Below are 20060 nucleotides of genomic sequence, written 5' to 3' on the forward strand. Positions count from 1 at the left end.
CTGCCTGTGATCTATGACATTCTATAGGAAACTTTCTGACTTATGTACCTATATAATTATACAGTGCTATACATGTACATATATAATGATTGGACTGAGCATTAACAAGGGAAAGACAATGAGGATCAACCAGTCAGACAACAACACCATCACACTGGGAGGGGATGATCTGGAAGATGAGGAGCTGTTCATCTACTTGGGGAGTATTATGGGCAGAGACGGAGGAACAGACAAGGATATCAATGCTAGGATAGGGAAAGCAACAGCTGCATTCAAGATTCTTCATCCCATATGGAGTTCACAAATAATATCTACAAAGATGAAACTGTGAATCTTCAACACAAATGTGAAGAGTGTGCTCTTGTATAGATGAGAGACCTGACATACTAAAAGTCTTCAATTCACAAGCTACAGACATTCATAAACAGATGTCCGAGGTACATCCTTCACATCAAATGGCAAGACTTTGTCACAAATGAAGAGCTTTGGAACAGAGCAGGACAAGAACCACTTGACGTTCAAATCAAGAGAAGAAAGTGGGGATGGCTAGGCCACACTCTCAGAAAACTATCATCTAGCATAATCCATCAAGCTCTCACATGGAACCCACAAGGAAAATGCAAAAGAGGAAGACCTCAGATAACGTGGAGAAGATCTACTGAGATTGAAGGACAACAACTGGGGTACTCCTGGACTCAGCTAGAAGTTTTGTCTCAAGACAGAGTGAAGTGGAGGAGACTTGTAGATGACCTATGCTTCACTTAGAGTACAAGGGTTTAAGAATACATGTATAATCGGAAAGTTCTTCTTGACCTTTTCAAGAGACCAACTGCATGTAGATATATGTGATTTGAATAGGTCACTCTAACCTGCATAGTACACATTTTTAGTGGGCATAACAACGATCCAATCCTTTGAAGATTATAGCTACAGTATGTACAATATACTCTATCAGTAGATTTTTATTGCCAGATTCATGTTCTCTCTCCACCTATTTTCTGAATGGCTGTCACACTAATTTTGTTAATTAAAATGAAACCCTCACAATCTTTTAAAAAAATTAGTTATATGGTAAATTTAGTACTTTTCAGGGATGTCAGATTGATAGCTGTTTAGACTGAAACCCTTTCTCTCTCACCTTTCAATCATTGTATCTTAATTCTGCCCCAGACAGGGCACGTATGGAGGTAGAAAGGAAAAAGGGCAATGGTTAGCTTCATGTCTCTGAAATTTGTGATGCCAATGCTGAGAGAGCCAACAGAAGTGCCAGTTGTGATGGTGATTTTTGTAATGGGAACATTTCTCTACTGAAAACGAGATAAACTACCAAAGCTGTACTGGATTTGAACCAGTGACATGAAAGTCTAAAGCTTTTCTATCCTATTCTATTATCAGAACCTGAGCTTTCTGATTACACTTAGTTTCTTTCTTTTCTTCTTTGTCCACTGTAGGGAATAGAAAAACCAGTCTCAGTAAAAACATTATCTCTGTTTGAAAACTAAAAAGGTGGATTCATTACCTTGGCTATTAAGGAAAAATTGAGGCTCGGTCAAAAGAAGGTTTGTCATGTGGGCAAGGACCCAGAGCACACATTGAGGCAAATTTATAATATGATGCAGGTTTGGGGGAGAACAAGCTGGGAACCATCTATAACAACCATTGGAAACACCGGCCTCAGAGGAGGCAAGATGAGTGTGACTGTAGCACTGATTCACTTCCACATGCAATTTGTATTGGTAGGCCTGCCATATCTGCTGAACAGGTGTTCCAAATCCTGCTGACCAACACACTGGCTACACCTACACAAGGATAAAAGACTCACGGCATGGCCACAGCTAACTAGGTCAGCTGGCTCATACTTGTGTTGGTGCTGTGGGGCTAAAAATTACTGTGTAGACTGGCACCAACCTGGCAGCATCTGGAAGCTTGGGCTACAGCTCAAGCCCAGATATCTACCCAGCAGTTTTTCATCTCCAGAGCCCAGGCTAGCTAAGAGTTTTTTAATCCTTGTGTAAATGTACCCACCGTGGCTTCCATAATAAGCTTAAGTGAACTCACAGTTTTGTATTTCAGTGATGTAGGTACACAGTTCCTATTAATGACAGAAATCATTTATGTGGAGCGGAGTGGACACAAGTCAGTGCATCTGTCCCCCACACTCCTCACTAACAAAGGTTGTGCTTCACAACTGAATTGTAATGGGAGATGGAGAAAAGAACTCTAAATTCCATTCACTTGACAACTCTTCATTTGTTGCTGATAATCTCCCAAACCTTTTAAATGTAAGTGTATCTTGGCGTCTTTCCAAAGGGTGTCTTCAACTTTCATAACTGAACTTTGCAGCCATTTCAGTCTTTATAAGATCTCTCTTATGCCTTAGAGTTTATTGATTATTTAATCTTGCAGAAGGTAGGATTATTTAATATTTGAGAAGGTAAATTCCCATTGAGTGTAAGGGTTGGATGAATAGTGCTTTTTTAGTTTCTTCTAGATACCAGAAAAGAGTATAGTTCAAGTCCTTAAATAAAAGTCTAAAATACAGTGAGACTGATACAAAAATTGTGTAAAATACGATGCTTATTTTTTTGTTTTTTAAAAACATTTCATACAAAATAGTAAATCCACAGAAAACTTAACTAGGCAGCATTTTGTATAGAACATTGGGTCTGCGTAATAGCACAAGAATAAAATGAAAACCTTCTACTGTGGTTACAATTTAAACATTTCTGTGATTGCAGAGACATTAACATTTCTCATTTGAAATACAAACACCACCCACCATCCCGGGCCCTCTTCCAGCACCAGTCTGGCCACCTGCCACTGCCCATCCAATCCCCTTGCCACCCTTTTCCTTGCTTAGCATTGGTCCGGTGGCCCCAGGGTCCCATCACTCGGCTGTCCTCCCCAGGATTCAGCACCCAGCCCCTTCTCACCAGGCAGAGGCAAGCGACCCTCGCAGGCTGGAGGACTGAGCAGGGGGCAGTCATGCAGTGGGTGGCTAGAGAGGAGTGGCATTTTCCCCTTAAAAGAGCCATTTCTCTCCAGCCAGCTGCCTGCTCCTCAGGCTTGTGCCTCCCTCCCGACCCTGCTCTAGGTTGTCACCTCCCTCGGACCAGATGGGCTGGGTGTCACTAGTAAATGGCATCCAGTCCAGGAGAGTTGGCAAGCCCATTCCCTCACAGGTGCTTATCTGTGTAAGGCACTAGCCCCAGGGGAGACAGCCCTGCTGGTAGATACCAATAGTCTGTTAACAGTTTTTTTTTCTTGCTACATATATACAAGTTTTACAATGTAGCAGAATGTGAACGCCTATTGGTTAGGAAAAAAGTGAAACTTTGGTGGTACCTTTGGTAAGCCACAACCCTTGATGGTTGTTTTTTCTTCTGCAAGGATAACAGACTCTAGATAGATGTTAGTACTTTGTGCTTTGTTGTATGATACAATAGATGCTCTAAAACTTCTTCCAGTGGCTACTATTCATAGGGAAACCACCTGCTCAGGAGAGTGACTGTGTGTAAATTTTTTTTCATTAACTTAAAAAAAGATAGAAATGAATAACAGTGCTTGTTACAGAAATTTTCTATTTTCAGTTTCCCCCAGTGAGCACAAGAATTTTTGCAATCCACAACAGAACCAGTACTGGGTATTTTGCAAGTCCCCTAGCTGTGAAAAATGTCAGGGGACTGAGTTGTAGGTGGTTTAGTGGTCAGAGTTTGAATGCTGGAATCAAGAGGCAAGACAGGATCAAAAACAAGAACTGGGGCTGAACATCAGTACCAAAATCAGATTCCAAATGCCAGAACATTTGAGTCCGAGCCAGGAATCAGAGCTGAAGGTCAGAACAGGATTACTAGGAGCCAGGGAAGTCAGGAACAGAGCTGATTCTGAGGAAGGAGCAAGACTGGGATGGGATATGAACAAAGCTGGGTGCAGGGTAGGTTTTAGATTGGAGCTATGACGGAAATGATCATGAGTAGAGCTTGAAGAGAGATGAGCACAGAGAAGTAGGGAATCCATAGGTGTCCATGTTGAGCAGCTTACAAAGCTGCTGCTGCAGCTGTGCTTAAGAACTGAACGACTGAGCAGGGGACACCTACTAGCTTCCTCAGCCACTTCCTTAGTCAAGGCAGTCCATCAGGCTAGCAGGCTCATTAGCTTTCAGGAGTACTGAGAAGGTACAGCTGCTGGGCGTTATGCCTGACATAAAATAATAATGTGTTACTGTAGGCTGGCCCCCTATAGAATGACAAAAGGAGATTAGCATGGATGGGTTTCTAGACTAAAATGAGACAGTATGCAGCATGGGGAGACAGCAGAACAAATATTGTAAAAACTAAGTGGTGTGTGAAGTAGTTTGTGACAAGGACTATTTTAAATGTGAAAAACGTGTAATTCTTTTCATTCTTTCCTCCTCTACTCCATTATCCTGTAATTCTTTTCATTCTTCTCTCTTCAACTCCTTTATCTTTCTCCCTTTATTTTTCTTCATGCCATCTCTCTACTTCCACTCACTTGTGTGTCATTCCACGAGCCGTGACAAATTCATTAGTTTTTTAAAATGTTTTCATAAATCCCCAAACTTCTCCGTAGACCTGCCATTTGACATCACTAATACAACTGCATGGCAGTTATTGGGCAAGATGAGAAGGAGGACTAAGAGATTGTGCACAGGCGTTCCAGAGCCTAGAGCCTTCCAGTGTCCTAAAGTCCACATGGGAGTGTGCCTTGAAGAAAGGCTTCATTTTCTTCCTCTGGTGACCCATGGGAGAAAGGGGGAACTGAGGAACAAATTGTCACTAACAACTCTCCTTGCCCTCCCCTGACCCACTCCCAAGATTTGTGTCTTCCTGGACATCTGGGGCCATCTCATCAATTCTCTCCTCTCCCCACTGAGCTAAATTTCACTTTTACTGTAGCGTTTTGGAGACATGATTTAGATACAAATAGTAAGATTAGGAATTGCAGTGTTAGGAGGTAATTTAAGAATGTTTCACTAGTTATAAATTGCAGCTGGTGTCCAGGCTAAAAGTGCCAGCTCCCCAAAGTAAATGAGACCCAGGATATGGCTGGTGAATCTTTTATTTGTAAGGAAAGAGGGAGACTGAAGTTTTTGTAGACTGAGGCATGCTCTACTTCCTTGTGTGTGGAGGAAGACAAAAGAATCCAGGAGAGGGCTAAGTCTTAGGGGTTAGGCTAAAGAGTCAAATTATTGGTTATATGGGTATAAGGCCATTTGACTCCACACAGGAACCAGTTACATGCCAGATATATGAGAGAGAGTGGACAGATTGCACCCTGTCTGCCCCAATGTTCCTGAGCTAATAAAGTTATAGCCAACTGTCTCTGTGTCTGTATTATATTCATCTGCATGTCCTGATTAAACACAGAAGACTCTAACAACTGTGCTGTTAATTACTGAATTTATAGGTACATCTTCAATTATCTGACTCTTTGAGGGCCCTTATAGCAAAAAAATGTTTGAACTATGTCCTAAGAATGCTCTACTAATCAGAGGAACGCAGACATGAATTGCTTTGGATGGCCATCTGCTTCTGCTTACATAAGAGATATAAGAGTTTTCTAATATTTTAAAATACAGCCATCCTGGCTATTTAAAATGTCATTATCCTAATTCAGCACATCTGCACCATGTGTGTATTTTACGTCAGTGACAAAAATAATTTTTCACTACATTTTACTTCTGTTAATTCAAGTGTGCTTCATTATTTAATACAAGTATCATTGTTAAGGTTGGCTCTATATGCAAGGGAGCTCATACTTTCCCATCTGTTGGATTGCTTGCTTGTTTATCAGTCATCTATTTGGATTGCCATCTGACTCAACATAGCAACGCACCACACTATTTGTACAAACGTCAGGCTGGAGGCAAAAAATATAAATTAACAATATTATGTAACACTAAAAGTTGTGATGGAACGTATCCCAGTGTAAATGGTACACAGCAAAAGGGAGAGAGAAGTCATCAGTGAACTTATAATTAATTAGATAACTAAACAAAATGATTTAAAAAAATATGAATGGCGAGTTGGAATCCAGGCATGAGACCAATTAATGTGCGCAACATTAGACATGATGTTTCCCTCAAAATTCTAACCTAGGGGGAAACAATGATTTCAAAATATACATAAGCAAATAAGGAAAGGAAATGAGTCTCCAAATATAATTATTCTGTGTGGCCTGGAATGTGTCTCCATTATTTCCATATTCTCTTTTACAGGCAATTGGGGCTAGACTTGGTGCCAAGAAAAGAATATGCTATGGTGGATCCTGAAGAGATCAGTATTACAGAACTCTATAGGCTGGTAAGTAGATGGCAACTATGATACTTTCCAGGGGCACCCAGGGTTGTGAGTCCCCTGGGTACTACTTACCTTTAGTATGAGGAAGCCTTGTCTGTTCCTGCCAGAGTCAGCTTCCTAAATCCACTGGACATGGGCAACACACACACTCCCCTTGAGCCTTTGCAGGCTCTGCTGTCACTTCAAGGTTAGCAGTTGGCACACTCTGGCATCAAACCCTCCAAGTGTCTCTCTGGAGCATACAACCCCTTGTCTACTGGAAACTTGCAATATTTACAAGTTCACTGCTTCCAGAGCTTACCAGTTCCACTTCAGATGACTCTCCGTTATAAACATATCAAAGCACGGAGGGTATGTCTACACTACCCTCCTAGTTCGAACTAGGAGAGTAATGTAGGCATACCGCACTTGCAAACGAAGCCCGGGATTTGAATTTCCCGGGCTTCATTTGCATAAGCGGGGAGCCGCCATTTTTAAAACCCCGCTGGTTCGAACCCCGTGCAGCGCGGCTACACGGGGCACGAACTAGGTAGTTCGAACTAGGCTTCCTAGTTCGAACTACCGTTACTCCTCATTTCACGAGGAGTAACGGTAGTTCGAACTAGGAAGCCTAGTTCGAACTACCTAGTTCGTGCCCCGTGTAGCCGCGCTGCATGGGGTTCGAACCAGCGGGGTTTTAAAAATGGCGGCTCCCCGCTTATGCAAATGAAGCCCGGGAAATTCAAATCCCGGGCTTCATTTGCAAGTGCGGTATGCCTACATTACCCCGCTAGTTCGAACTAGGAGAGTAGTGTAGACATACCCTTAGATAGATAGGTTTATGGTGAAATAAAGTATAAGTTTATTTAATGAAGCTAGCGATTTAAGCAGTAGCAAACAGAAATATTGGAAAATATGGTTTCAATATAAAAAAAACATAAGCTGCATTCTAGACTTAGACATAATTAACAAGATTCTCTCATGTGTGGTGAGTTATGCTCACCCAAAATCATAGCAGTGCTTTACAGCCTCACTGGGTGTGATCCTGAGACAAACACTTTATCAATTTGTCTCCTCCAAGGACTATGTGTCCCATTGCATGCCAAGAAAAAAACACATTCCTTTGTTTTTATTCTTAAACCAGATACCTCCATTGTTTATTCCTGTACGTTTCCTCTTTTGTAGATTTTGCAATCTCTTAGCCCACCCTGGCCTCAGTATGCAAGTATGAATTGTGAGGCACATGATGCACAAAATTTCAGACAGGGAGTTAGGTGTCCATTGCCTCCAGTCTGAAAGGAACAATTCTGAGGCATGTTACCTCCTACTAACTGCCTTAACTCCAGGACCTTAAGAACATGATTTTTAGTATAGATTAGGGAAGTTAAAAATCATGTACAATATAGGTAACTGTAACCAGTGAAAATCTGAATGGTTACACAGTTATAGACTCTGCAGTATAAAGTTAAGCTTTTTACTGCAGAGCCTGTAGCAAAGCTTCCCAGGGAGGTTGAGTATAACAGACACAACTGCAGCAAAGCTGCCTCCCCAGGAGGCTGAGTGTAAACTACACAATTAACTGACAAGCCTCCACTTAAACTCATGTACACGCTAACACCTCTAGTATGGATGCATGACTCCTTGAATATTATCCATATATACTGGATGTTAGTGGGCTTTTGTTTCATGGTAGAGATTTAACAATTCACCCCTTGGCAAACTGTTATGTAGATATTGGTCCCAGATGATCCCTATAAACCCTATGCACTCTCTATGTTCTATGACAGTTCACATCAAGAGGTTCCAACATCACAGCATCTAATTATCTCTGCATTTTTCGAAGGTAGCTGACATTTCCATGGCAATTTTCACTTGTAGTTATTGTGTTCAAAATTTAAAAAAATTCTAATGTCTGGGTCAGTATATTTCTATTGATATCGTAATGGAATTTGTCTTGATATCAGAAAATGTCTTTGGGGCTATTTTGATGCATCTATGAGAGACAATGGTGTGTGTGTGTGTGTGTGTGTGTGTGTGTGTGTGTGTGTGTGTGTGTGTGTGTGTGTGTGTGTGTGTGTGTGTGTGTGTGTGTGTGTGTGTGTGTGTGTGGAGAGATGTTATGTGGACCTGCTATATCATCAGTGAAACCATTTCCTTTCTGGATTGGTTCCATAAAAGCTTAATTGTGGGTAAAAGCATATGAGAAGCTTTCTTTAATACTGTAACTGGCCCCTTAGTTGCATTAGGCTATGCTAAGATTAATGGAATTGTAATAATATATCCATTTTATGAGTATTGCCACTCTTAATCATATTGTGTCATGGGGGCTTTTCAACTAATAAAATAACATGGATGGCGATAAAACTGTATGAGGCAACACTCCTTTGGGCTTCTCTGGACACAGAATGATCCTTTTTGAGTTAATAAGAAATTATCATCTGGGTTTTTTAAGGGGCCTGATTCATAGAAACTCCATTGAAGTGTATGGAAAGGCTCCGATTGACTTCAGTGGGATTGGGATATGACCTATGTTAATGTTAAAATTGTTACAATAATGTGGAGTAGAGTCTTATTTGCTTAAGTCTAACAACTTGTTTAAAATTAAATTTAACTCCTCTTAACTTGAGTGTGTTTGACTAATTAAGATGGCCATAGAATAAAACACAAATGATAAGTCTGGGCCCATGTAGATGTGAGCAGGCATATTTACATATGGTAATATTCTTTTTGTTACTATATATCGGGGGGGAGGGGGACAATAATTTTTGAGAGGGAGCCACTTCAAGATTTTGGTAAATGCTTGAAGGCTGCACTTTTCCATGGAGGTGGTGTGGGACTAGGATGGAGGCTGGGTGCAGAAGGGAGCTCTAGGTAAGGGATTGTGGTGTAGGAGAGGATGTGGGATTTGAGAGGGAGTTTGGGTGAAGGATGTGGTTGTGACTGGGACAGAGAGTTGAGGTGCAGGGTCCAGGAGGGAATATGAGTTCAGGAGATATTCTGGCCTGGGGAGGCACATAGGAGCAGGTGCAGTGTCTGGGAGGGAGTTGTGACCTGGGATGGGGAAGGGAGGGTGAAAAGCGTTGAGTGGTGTGACCTGGGGCAGGGGATTGGAGTGCAGGATCCAGGAGGTGGTATGGGAGCAGGAGAGGATTCTGGTCTGGGGAGAGATGTAGGAGCAGGTGCAGGGTCGGGAAAGGAATTTTGACTTGGTGTGGTGGGAAGGAGGGTGCAGAGGGCTTGGGTGGTAACCTGGGGCAGGAGATTGGGGAAAAGGATCCTGGAGAGTGTATGGGTGCAGGAGAGGATTCTGGCCTAGAAGAGGGGTCTGGGAGGGAGTGCATGGTCTGGGAAGGGTGGGACGCCAGAAGCAGACTGGCAAAAAAGTGCTAACCTAAGCAGCTCCCAGCCCACAGCACTATCAGGAAGGCTTCCCTGCTTGCCAGCAGTCGCTCTGTTCCATATGGCTGTCTGCGCTGTGGAGGGAGGCTTCGTGTGCTGCCTCACCCCCAGTAAAATCTCTCAGCTCCTATTGGCCAAAATGGGAGCAGAGAAATTGTGCTGCACTGACCCTACCTACACCTACCCCCTAACAGGCTTGACAGCCTGGATCCAGTCCACAGGCCATATTTTGCCCACCCCTGCTCTATATTCGGATTGTCATTTGATTTAATACTCAGCTCACCTGTTTCGTTGTGGTGTCAATATTTGGGTTACATGTTGAAAATAATGGGTCATTCTTTCTGAAAGTTCAAAACTGTATGTAGTATTGTTACTTAATATGGACACTTAATATGAAATATTTTTCTAACTATGTGGACAGGAATCTGTAATCAACCGAAGAAAAATAAAAAAACAATGAAGTGAAAGAATGCTACTACTTCTTCATAAGATTAACTAAATTTGATAAGAATAAAATATAACTAGCTACTGCTAACATGGATAACCTTACTAAAATTAGTGATCAGCTAAATGAAATAATTTTTAAATATAAAAAAGGAAAAAAAGCAAAAGATGTTATCTTATATTGAGGATTAAGTATTCTGGAAGTTTCAGCATTTAAAATTAAGGGTTTTTTTTATCACAACATAAGAGACAGAAATAAAACTACTGTACTTTGTTTTTAGATCCTGAGTTAAAGCTCTACTTTAATAAATGAGGTTATTAAGGGAAAAAGCAGCTGACCTACAAAGCAATATGGCACAGGTTCTACTGTGTGGAAGTAAACCTTTCAGTTTTAGAATAATAACTACAATGCACATATTTAGATTATTTTAAATTTTGTTTAAAACCAGATTTTAAATAAAGCATGACTACATACCTGCTAAAGGTGGTTTTGGTGGTTAGAAGACATAGTTAGAAGGTTAGGGGTTAATCAATTTTTACAGGCCCAATTGAGCCAGTGTATCACATCAGCACCTTATTCTTTTTATCTGGAAAAGTTATGAAAATCAGTTGGATCTTTTTATAAGTTATATGAACCAGCCAATGCATTTGATTGTTATTGATCTGTAGATGGAACATCGTCATCGAAAGAAAGACACTCCTGTCCCAGCAAGCAGCCACCATCTTTTTGTACAGATGAAGAGCCTGATGTGCTCCAACCTGGGAGAAGAACTGGAAGTCATCTTCTCACTGTTTGATAGTAAAGAGAATCGACCAATCAGGTAATAACATAATTATTCATGTAAATTTTCCAAACCAAAGTTTGCAATGACTTAGATTGCTGTGTTCCCTGAATTGTACACAATGGAGGTTGTTGTAATACATTTAGGACTTGCCTACACAGTGTGGCAGTGCTTGACTGGCGGTGTATGATTTGTACAGTTCACTGATGTGTTTACATTAATGGGTCCATATAGAGCCTATTGATGTGCACCAAAGGTCCCTTTGTTGATTATCAGACTAATGCCCCAGAAGACTGTAAACTTGTGCTGTATGTTTCTCTGAAGGACAGGAGAGAAGGAGATGTGGAAGGATAACACTGTTGTGTTGAGGGCAAGATGGGGAGGAGGAAAGGAAGGGGTTAGAGCCATGGGAGTGTTACACAGTGCCCACCTTCATTGTCTGCACTTCTCTGGACATGAAAGAAGATAATGGAGGGATAAGGTTATGCTGCATTTAGTCCATACTCAACATATGTGAGCATAGGGAGAGGAGCCCAGTGTGGAAGAATCTCCAAGTCCTGATCTGATAGAGTTTGTGTTTGGGAATGTGAATCATTTCCGCTTTCCTGGGTTCAGAGGGAGTGTAGGATGGGAGTGGGAAATGTCTTTCTGCAACAGGGGAAGTCAGGGCAGGAATTCAAGACCAGACTGCAGGGTAGACATATCTTAGGTAGGATGGCAGAAGACCTCACAAAGAGTTAAATAAGTCATTGGCATGGAATCGGTAATAGCATAACAGATGTTAGTTGCATGAAAAATGTGAGAAGGCAAATGGCATTATGTGATATTTGTGGGAATTTCTTCATTCATGGGTCAGGGAATGTTTCTGATTAAATGGAAATCATGGCAGAATTTGACAAAATGGCATCTGACCATTTTTGGTAGAAAAGGGGTAAGGCGATGTCTGCCTGCTATTTTGGAGAAAAAACACATCCAATAAATTGACTCTTGTTGCTACTGGTTGAGCCTCTCTAGTCTAGCACTCTCAGGACCTGACCAGTATCAACCTAGAAAATTTGCCAAACCATGGGAAAGTCAGCGTTATCTAACAGCATTTCCAACACTTCCACTGCTTACTGGTCTCTTAGAGGTTATTTATGCAGTAAATCAGAGTTAAATAACAGCACAGAACACTGAGAGCCAAGACTTGTGGCTGTAAACAATTTTATGGGACCAGGGGAAACTTTTATGGGACCACACCCATGATAAGTGGACTTTTGGCTAACTAAAATTATGCCAGTCCAGAGAGTCCAAGACTAGAGAAGTTCCACCTGTAGTGAGATCACCAAATATATGTTACTAATATCAAAATGACGAGGTATTATGTAATTCTAGAAGGCACATGTGACACTGGACACTTAAGAGTTGACTGTCGCATTGAGAATAACAGTCATCTGTGAGTAGGCATCAAGGAATATTTTCTGGAATTCATTCTAGTGAGAGGCAGAACAGGTGAAGGGTTAATTGAGAAAACTTGAAGGAGCATAATTTGGACATTCAGGACTGCTGAAGGCAAGCCAATGGCAGTTGTAGCATGAAAATCAAAAAACTGAAATGCTTTTACGTGCGCATGCACACATTTTAGAATTATCTGCAACCACATTTAAGTGTTCACCATGATCTAAACCAGGTTGTTGTGGACAGTCCATTCATCAGAAGTTGTGGAGCTGCTCTATAGATCTTTAAAGCAGCTTTACAGTCTGCACTTTCCCATCACCTCACTGGAAAATCTTGAAGCATGTTGCCATGACTCCAAAATAGCTTCCCAGAGCATAATGGGAAATCAGGATGAACTCTGTTAAAAGCAGCTTCCTAGCCACTGAAGCATTTTTTGAGATGCAGTTCCAAAGAATGCTGAAGATATTGAAACCGGTAGAGCAGGGCGGGAAACCTTTTTTGCGTCGGGGGCCACTAATCCACAGAGATATCAGTCGAGGGGCCGCACACAAACAAAAGCCGCCCGCCTCTCCCCCCCAAATTGTTGCAGGTGCCCCAGCCAGAGCAAAGCCAGCCCTTCCTACCTTGTCCCAGCTCTCCATGCTGGGAAGGGGTTCTGGAGCTTGCCCAGGAGGGCTGCCCCTTCCTACCTAACGGCACCTCAGGCAGGAAAGGGGTTGGGATGGGCTTCCCTTCCCTCCCATTCCTGCAAGGGATTCCCCCCTTCTCTTAGGTCCTGCAGGCCTCCTTAATAGTTAAGGAGGCATTGCTGGCAGCCTGTGGCTGGGGTTACCAGACACTGCTCCCTAGTGCAGCCACACTATTGCAGGGAAGGAGTCCTGTGGCTTGCCCAGCTATGACCACCCTTCCTCCCTAAAAGCACCCCAATGCAGGGAAGGGGCAGGGGGTCTTTTCTTCCCTCCCACGCTTGCAAGGGATTCCCGTCCCCTTTCCTCCAGTCCCGCATGTCTCCTTAACTGTTAAGGATGCATTGTGGCAGCAGCGTGTGGCTCCAGTCTGCCAGATTCTGTTCCCCACTGCAGCCAGCCTATTCAGGAAAGGGAAGGATGGAGAAAAGCTGGCCCTGCTATGGACTCCTCTTCCTCCTGAGAGGTGCACCATGCAGGGAAGAGTTTTGAAGGCTTCCCTTCTCTCCCACTCTGGGAGGGTCCCCCCTTCTTTCTTTGCCTCCCTCCCTCACCTCTCGCCCTGCATCCTTCCTTACCAGCAAAAGCCTCTGCAGCCATCCAAGCCTGGGAAGCAGCTCCAGCCTTTTTTTCGCTGCCGCCTCACCAAAACACTGCAAGGCTTCAGCCCATGCTGCTTCTCCCTCTTGCCAGGTTTTCTGTGAGCGCTTCCCCCACATGCAGGAGAGCAACCAGAAGTAGCTGTCCATGCTGCAGGGGAGGCTACGAGAAGTTTTTTAAGCGGCCCCTGGTTTTCCCCGCAGCGTTTCATGGATGCTGGACCCACCGAGGGTTGGATTAAATTGTTTGACAGGCTGGAGGTTCCCTACCCCTGGAGTAGAGCATGTACGCCCTGGAGATGTTGCCAAACTGGGTTGTATCTCTCAGCCCAACATGTTCAGTACTGCATAGTAGAATGGTATGATGTGCTTGTTGACCTGAACCAAGATATTTCAGAATGGTTCAACTAAGGTGTCTATTTCATACAGGCTTCTTTGTACAGGTTGTAATGTGTTAGAGAAAAAACAGTGGAATCGATTCCGATCACTTCCTATTTATACCGCTATGATAATTAAGGAACTAGATTTATAATTTTAGTTTCTTGGAACAAGAAAGAAAAGTTCTTTGCTTAGGAATGACAAGATGGGAACATGCATTGTCCAGAACTCTAGTTCAAAGTGGATTTCTTGAATAATTTACTGGGTACATTAGGGTCAGTTGTGTTTTGAGTTACTTTCTGAATTCTAAGAAAAATGTAGATTTTCCCATTATATCAGATTATGCAGTTCAGAAAATTTACTTAAAGAAGAGTGCAGAGTTCTCAGAATAAATTACTAGTACACAAAACAAATAATTACTTTTTAGAAACAAGTTGCAAATTCTTGCTTAAATGACACTGGTCTCACCATCACCAGTTTTCTTGTGAAATATTGACTGTAGGCTTATTTTCACACCTGTGGTGCACTGCAGGTTTTTCACATTTGTGTATTAGTGTAACTCATGCAGAATAAAACTTGATAAACTTAAAATGATCAGAACTTACTTTATTGCTCACGTAAGCTCTCAAGACTCTCAGGAATTGGCAGTGATAGCAGTACAACATAAACTTTCCATATAATCAGAAAAAGGAATTTGTACCTAAAACCTGTGAAAAAATATACCTGACCAATAAAAGTCCATTGGTGTAGAGATGTCTGTCATGCACATCTGTTTACAACATGCTCATTAATGCTGTTTTGCTAGAGCTGTGGAGTTGTTTTTGTTTTTAAAATTGCATAAAAACTCAACATCAGGGGAATTGGAACCTCTCAGGATTTGCTCTTTTGATGAGTAGCACAAATTAAAATAATTAAGTGGCAGCTGTAATGAAGATAGCAAAAGCCATGTGCCACTATAGTTAGTAAGAGCTGTAGAGACGTGCCTTTTGTCAGAGCCGTAAACACTTTTATAAATATTCCTTATGGTAAAACACCACACTGTTTGGGGTGTGTGAGAAATTATTTTCATTGCTGTGCAAATGGCAGTACTTGCAGGGCCTTGCTACTTACTGAATTAAAAACCATTAAAATCATTAGTGGAATTAAACTATATTATAACTGCTGTGTCCTGATAAAGGGGGTCCCCATTTGTGTGTAAATCTGAAAGGAAGGGAAGATGCTTTCTACTGTAAATAAATAAGGGTATGTCTACACTACCCCGCTAGTTCGAACTAGCGGGGTAATGTATGCATACCGCACTTGCTAATGAAGCCCGGGATTTGAATTTCCCGGGCTTCATTAGCATAAGCGGGGAGCCGCCATTTTTAAATCCCCGCTGCTTCGAACCCCGTGTAGCGCGGCTACACGGGGCTCGAACTAGGTAGTTCGGACTAGGGTCCTATTCCGAACTACCGGTACTCCTCGTGAAACGAGGTGTACCGGTAGTTCGGAATAGGCACCCTAGTCCGAACTACCTAGTTCGAGCCCCGTGTAGCCGCGCTACACGGGGTTCGAAGCAGCGGGGATTTAAAAATGGCGGCTCCCCGCTTATGCTAATGAAGCCCGGGAAATTCAAATCCCGGGCTTCATTAGCAAGTGCGGTATGCATACATTACCCTCCTAGTTCGAACTAGGAGGGTAGTGTAGACATACCCTAATAGAGTGGGAGCGTATTATTGTATTAGATGGATAAGGATAGTGTCTTAGTCACTATCCCTTCCAGAAAACTTTAGAACCACATGATCTGTACAATGGAATGGAAGTTGCAGATGCGCAGAACTGATGCCTTCTCTGCCAAAAACAAGTCCATACGCTTGCATAGTTTTCTTGACAGCAATCTGTGCCAGTATACCTTGTATTAACTTACTGATACTTATTAATCAGTTTTGGAGCAGTAGTGTGTAAATATTTAATAGCATTTTGAAAAAATATTATTTTACACAAATTATAAGTAAATCATTAGTGGGAGGCATTGGTGGTAGTTGATTTAAACCAAGTCTGAGTATTTACTGGTAGTGCATTTGAGAAAGCATTTCAATTGTTTCCTTTTTTTTTAAACAAACTTCAACAGATTTTAAGTATCATTTTACAGTGTTAAGTCCGTTCCTTTAAATTTAGGCATGTTCTTAGCTTTATTCATATCAATAGTCCCACTTATTACAGAGGAATTCCTTGCTAAAGGGTAAGTCATTTGCAGATTTGAATTTAGTACTTCAAAGTGAGTTTAGTAAACTTGGTAGTTGTAAAAAGTACATTAATAAAGTGACATGGATCTGTCATTAGAAACATGATCTGTGTTAATCTCTTAAGTATTCAGTGCATGTGGGGGGAAAAGAGAAGAGAAATGGGTGTACTAATGGCAGTATATAGTCTATAACAGGGTTCAAAAAAGAACTAGATAAATTCATGGAGGATAGGTCCATCAAAGGCTATTAGCCAGATGGGCAGGGATGGCATCCCTAGCCTCTATTTACAAGAATCTGGGAAAGGATCACTTGATAATTACTTGTTATGTTCATCCCCTCTGAAGCACCTGGCATTGACCACTGTTGGAAGACAGGATACTAGACTAGATGAACCTTTGGTCACTTCATGTTAGTTTCATTCTCCCATTCTTTTGTCATTCATGCAGCACTCAACTCCTTTCAAAATGGTTTGCACTATGTTGTATTTTTTTAAGTTCATGCTTTTTCTCATAACCTCACAATTTGGCAGCCTGTATAATTGAAATTACAGTTTAAAAAAGTAGCCAGGCAATTATAGTGGCAAATTAATGTTCCTAAAGTTTTAACAAAGAGGGTTTGCTCTTTTTCCATAGAATACATTTGATATATAAAATATTTGCTCCCTATACAACATGTTATTTCAGAAATTTCATTTCCCCCTGTTCTATGAGTAAATTTGATTGAAGGACATTCAGTGGCCTAGATTCTGTACTGCGCCAATGATCTGCTGTACTGGGCCAGCAATGACGGATGGAACTTGAGGGAGTTGATTACAGCTCCTCTCTCCTCTGGCAAATTGGAACCTGGAGTAACTCATATGGTCTACAACAGTGGTCCCCAACCTTCAGAGGCACCCGGGCGCCCGGGAGGTGGGGCCACTCACGCGCCGGGCACCCGGGGGCGGGGCCGCTCGTCCGGGGGCATGCCAAGGGACATGCATCTGACGAAGTGGGTCTTTGCCCACGAAAGCTTATGCTCCTACACTTCAGTTAGTCTATAAGGTGCCACAGGACTCCTCGTCGCTTTTGCAGATTCAGACTAACACGGCTACCCCCCTGATACAAGGGACTGGGATGCCCTTGCACCCGGCGCCGGCGTGTGCCCTAGGGCCGGGGCTGGGGCCGCCCGAGCGCCTTGTGCCGTGGGTCCGGGGCCGGCGCTGCTGCCCGAGCCACGTGCCTGGGGTCGGCACTGGCGCTGCTCGAGCACCGCGCGCCCGAGCGCCTGCATGTGCCCCGGGGCTGGGGCCGCCCGAGCGCTGCGCACCCAGCGCCAGTGCGTGTCGCGCACCTGGGGCCGGCGCCTCCCATGCGCCGGGGGCGGGGCTGGCCCAGGTTGTCAGTGGGCGCCCACGAATGCCCCGGCGGGCGCCATGGCACCCGCAGGCACCGCGTTGGGGATCACTGGTTTACAAGCTTGCAGGTTACTCAACTAGTCCAGCTGTCAGGGGTCCATAAGGAACTATCTTTCAGCTGAGGATAGATGGAGCACAGTATGCTGCAGCTATACATTTCCTTTCCTCCCTTGCCATGTCCTTGGAGCTTTATAATGCAGTGGCAGAAGATTTGGCTAGGTCAGTTCTGTGCACACTGGAAATTCCCAGTTGGAGGAACATAGTTGGTTTCCACTCCTTTTGTGTCATCTGTGAGTCACGAAGGGAGCAGGACAATGAATCTGCCTAAGTGTTCCTAAAATTTGCTTGATGCATAATGAAACTGAGTTTCTTGTTGCATTTTATTAAGGGGAAAATCCATTGTCCTGCTAGTCACTAGAAAGTAACTCTGTTACTATTGCCTTACTTTTTCCACAAAGTGAACTATGTTTTCACAATCTACAGTGTTAGTTACTTACTTATCCATTTTTTAAGCATTTTGACGTGAACTCAAAGGGGATATAATCTTAGACTTAGATACATGTTGATGATTTGATCTTGTGATTATGTCATTTCTACAAAATTCACAACTGCTGATTTTCTAATCCACAGTAGAAAGGATCTTTGAGTTTTGGAATAGTGCTGGAAGGATTTGATGTTAGCTTTTTTCTTTCCTTTGGGAATATTTCTGAGCTTTGAAAAGGAAAAACAAACCAACTTAATAATATTGGAAAAATGATGGTTTAATAAACTGAGTGTCATATTAAGGTCTAAGAAAGAGTTCGTCCTCTGGCTATAGTGAAGTTTAATTTTCCTCACAGTGTTGTCAGAAGCAGACTGGATTTACAAACGAGCCTTTGCACTATGAAAGGGAATGAAGGGCTGTTCTCATGGTTTGGTTGAAAGAGTCTCATTGACACAAGTGTACCCTAAAACACAAGCCAAGGCACAATGGAGGACATGAAAACATGGGGGAAGCTCCCAGCTGTATGCGCCCGTGCCCTACTGAGAACCAGATTTGGGTCAGGTGGGAAGAGAGCCCGGTGAGGGAATCTGGGTAAGCTGGTCCTTATCCTAGAGCTCCCAGCCCACCCCTCCTTCCATCCCTATTCCCACCTCCATCCCTACACCCTAATCCTTCCCTAACCACTCCCCCTCCACCCCCCCACACTGTCCATCTCCTTGCCTCCATTCCTATATCCCTCTAACTCCTCCCATCCCCCCTTACACATCACCCATCCCCACATACACCCTATCCCCCTTCCTACACACCCCAGGCCCCCTTCCATGAATTCATTGAGCTTTGTGCCTCCTCCCCCCCCCCCCCCAGAAGTACCACTGGGCCAGGCAGCACAGCCCCAGCCACCACAGCTGGAGCTACAGCCCATCCCCAGTCCAGCCTTTCCAAACGGGCCTATTGGGGCAGCTTTGCTCTTTGGTGAGCCCAGGGAGTCCAGAGTGCAGAATGGCCTCTCCAGAGAGCCGGGGAAGCAGCCAGGGTGCAGCGTGACCACGCTGACCCCAAAGGGCCAGATGTGCGGTATGGCCAAGACCTGTCCAGCTTGTGGCAGGCTTGGGAGAGCATACCTCAACCAGAGGCATTGATCCTGGGTAAACCAGCACACGCTGGAGCTTCTCGCTCAGGGGGGACACATGCAGCATGGCCCCCAAGCCTTGTAGCTGAGCCTGGGCTGCTCAGAGCAAAGACCATGGCAGGCACGTGGGCTAGGAAGACTGGGGGCAGGGTCCAGAGGCAGGCAGACACTGCTCCAGGGGGTGCACGGGAACAGAGCCACTGCTCCCCCCATTTCACAGAACAGTTGTATGGTCAGAGCTCCTGGGGCGGGGCCACTGAGGTGGGGGGTGGCTGTATGGCTGAAGGCGCAAGTGGGTGGTGGGACGCAGGGAGGGATAATTATATATAGAAAGAAATGAGCTTTCGTGGGCACAACCCACTTCTCTCATCTGAAAAGTATGTTGTGCCTACAAAAGCTCATGACATTATCTATATATTTTTGTTAGTCTCTAAGATGCTTCAGGACCACTTGTTTTTTTAAAATACTAGTATATCGATTTTCCCAACATACTATGTCAGATAGATAACTAAAATTATTCCCATTTTGTAGAAGGGAGGACCTGAGGTCAGAAAAGATCGATGGAATTGTGGAGGGATTGGGGTGGGAGTCAAGTGTCAGAACTTAGAAGCAGAAACTGGGAGAATCCTGGCTTCTAGTAATTTGCAGTGACTTCATCATGACAGATGATTGGAAAATGATTTTCCCATGCGGCAGAAACTTTTGAGACTTGAAATTTTTTCTTATTTTGTGATGAGATGAAACTAATACTTTTCAGAAGCTCTGTGTGCATGCGTGTGCATGCATTCACATGAGAGGGAAAGAG

The 20060-nt window shown here is 43.3% G+C and overlaps 1 protein-coding gene across 2 annotated transcripts in view; it reads left to right on the plus strand.

Annotated features, from left to right (window-relative positions):
• The window catches only part of DOCK4 (dedicator of cytokinesis 4), a 392744-nt gene that overhangs the window by 145665 nt on the left and 227019 nt on the right, over nucleotides 1-20060 (plus strand). For both annotated transcript variants that reach the window (XM_006122512.4, XM_006122513.4), the window contains exons 7-8: nucleotides 6239-6323; nucleotides 10812-10963. In XM_006122512.4, coding sequence (XP_006122574.2) covers nucleotides 6239-6323; nucleotides 10812-10963 — 237 coding nt within the window. The remainder of the gene's footprint in view (nucleotides 1-6238; nucleotides 6324-10811; nucleotides 10964-20060) is intronic.

Source organism: Pelodiscus sinensis, chromosome 1, assembly GCF_052426305.1.
Source record: "Pelodiscus sinensis isolate ZL-2025 chromosome 1, ASM5242630v1, whole genome shotgun sequence".
Classification (NCBI taxonomy): domain Eukaryota; kingdom Metazoa; phylum Chordata; order Testudines; family Trionychidae; genus Pelodiscus; species Pelodiscus sinensis.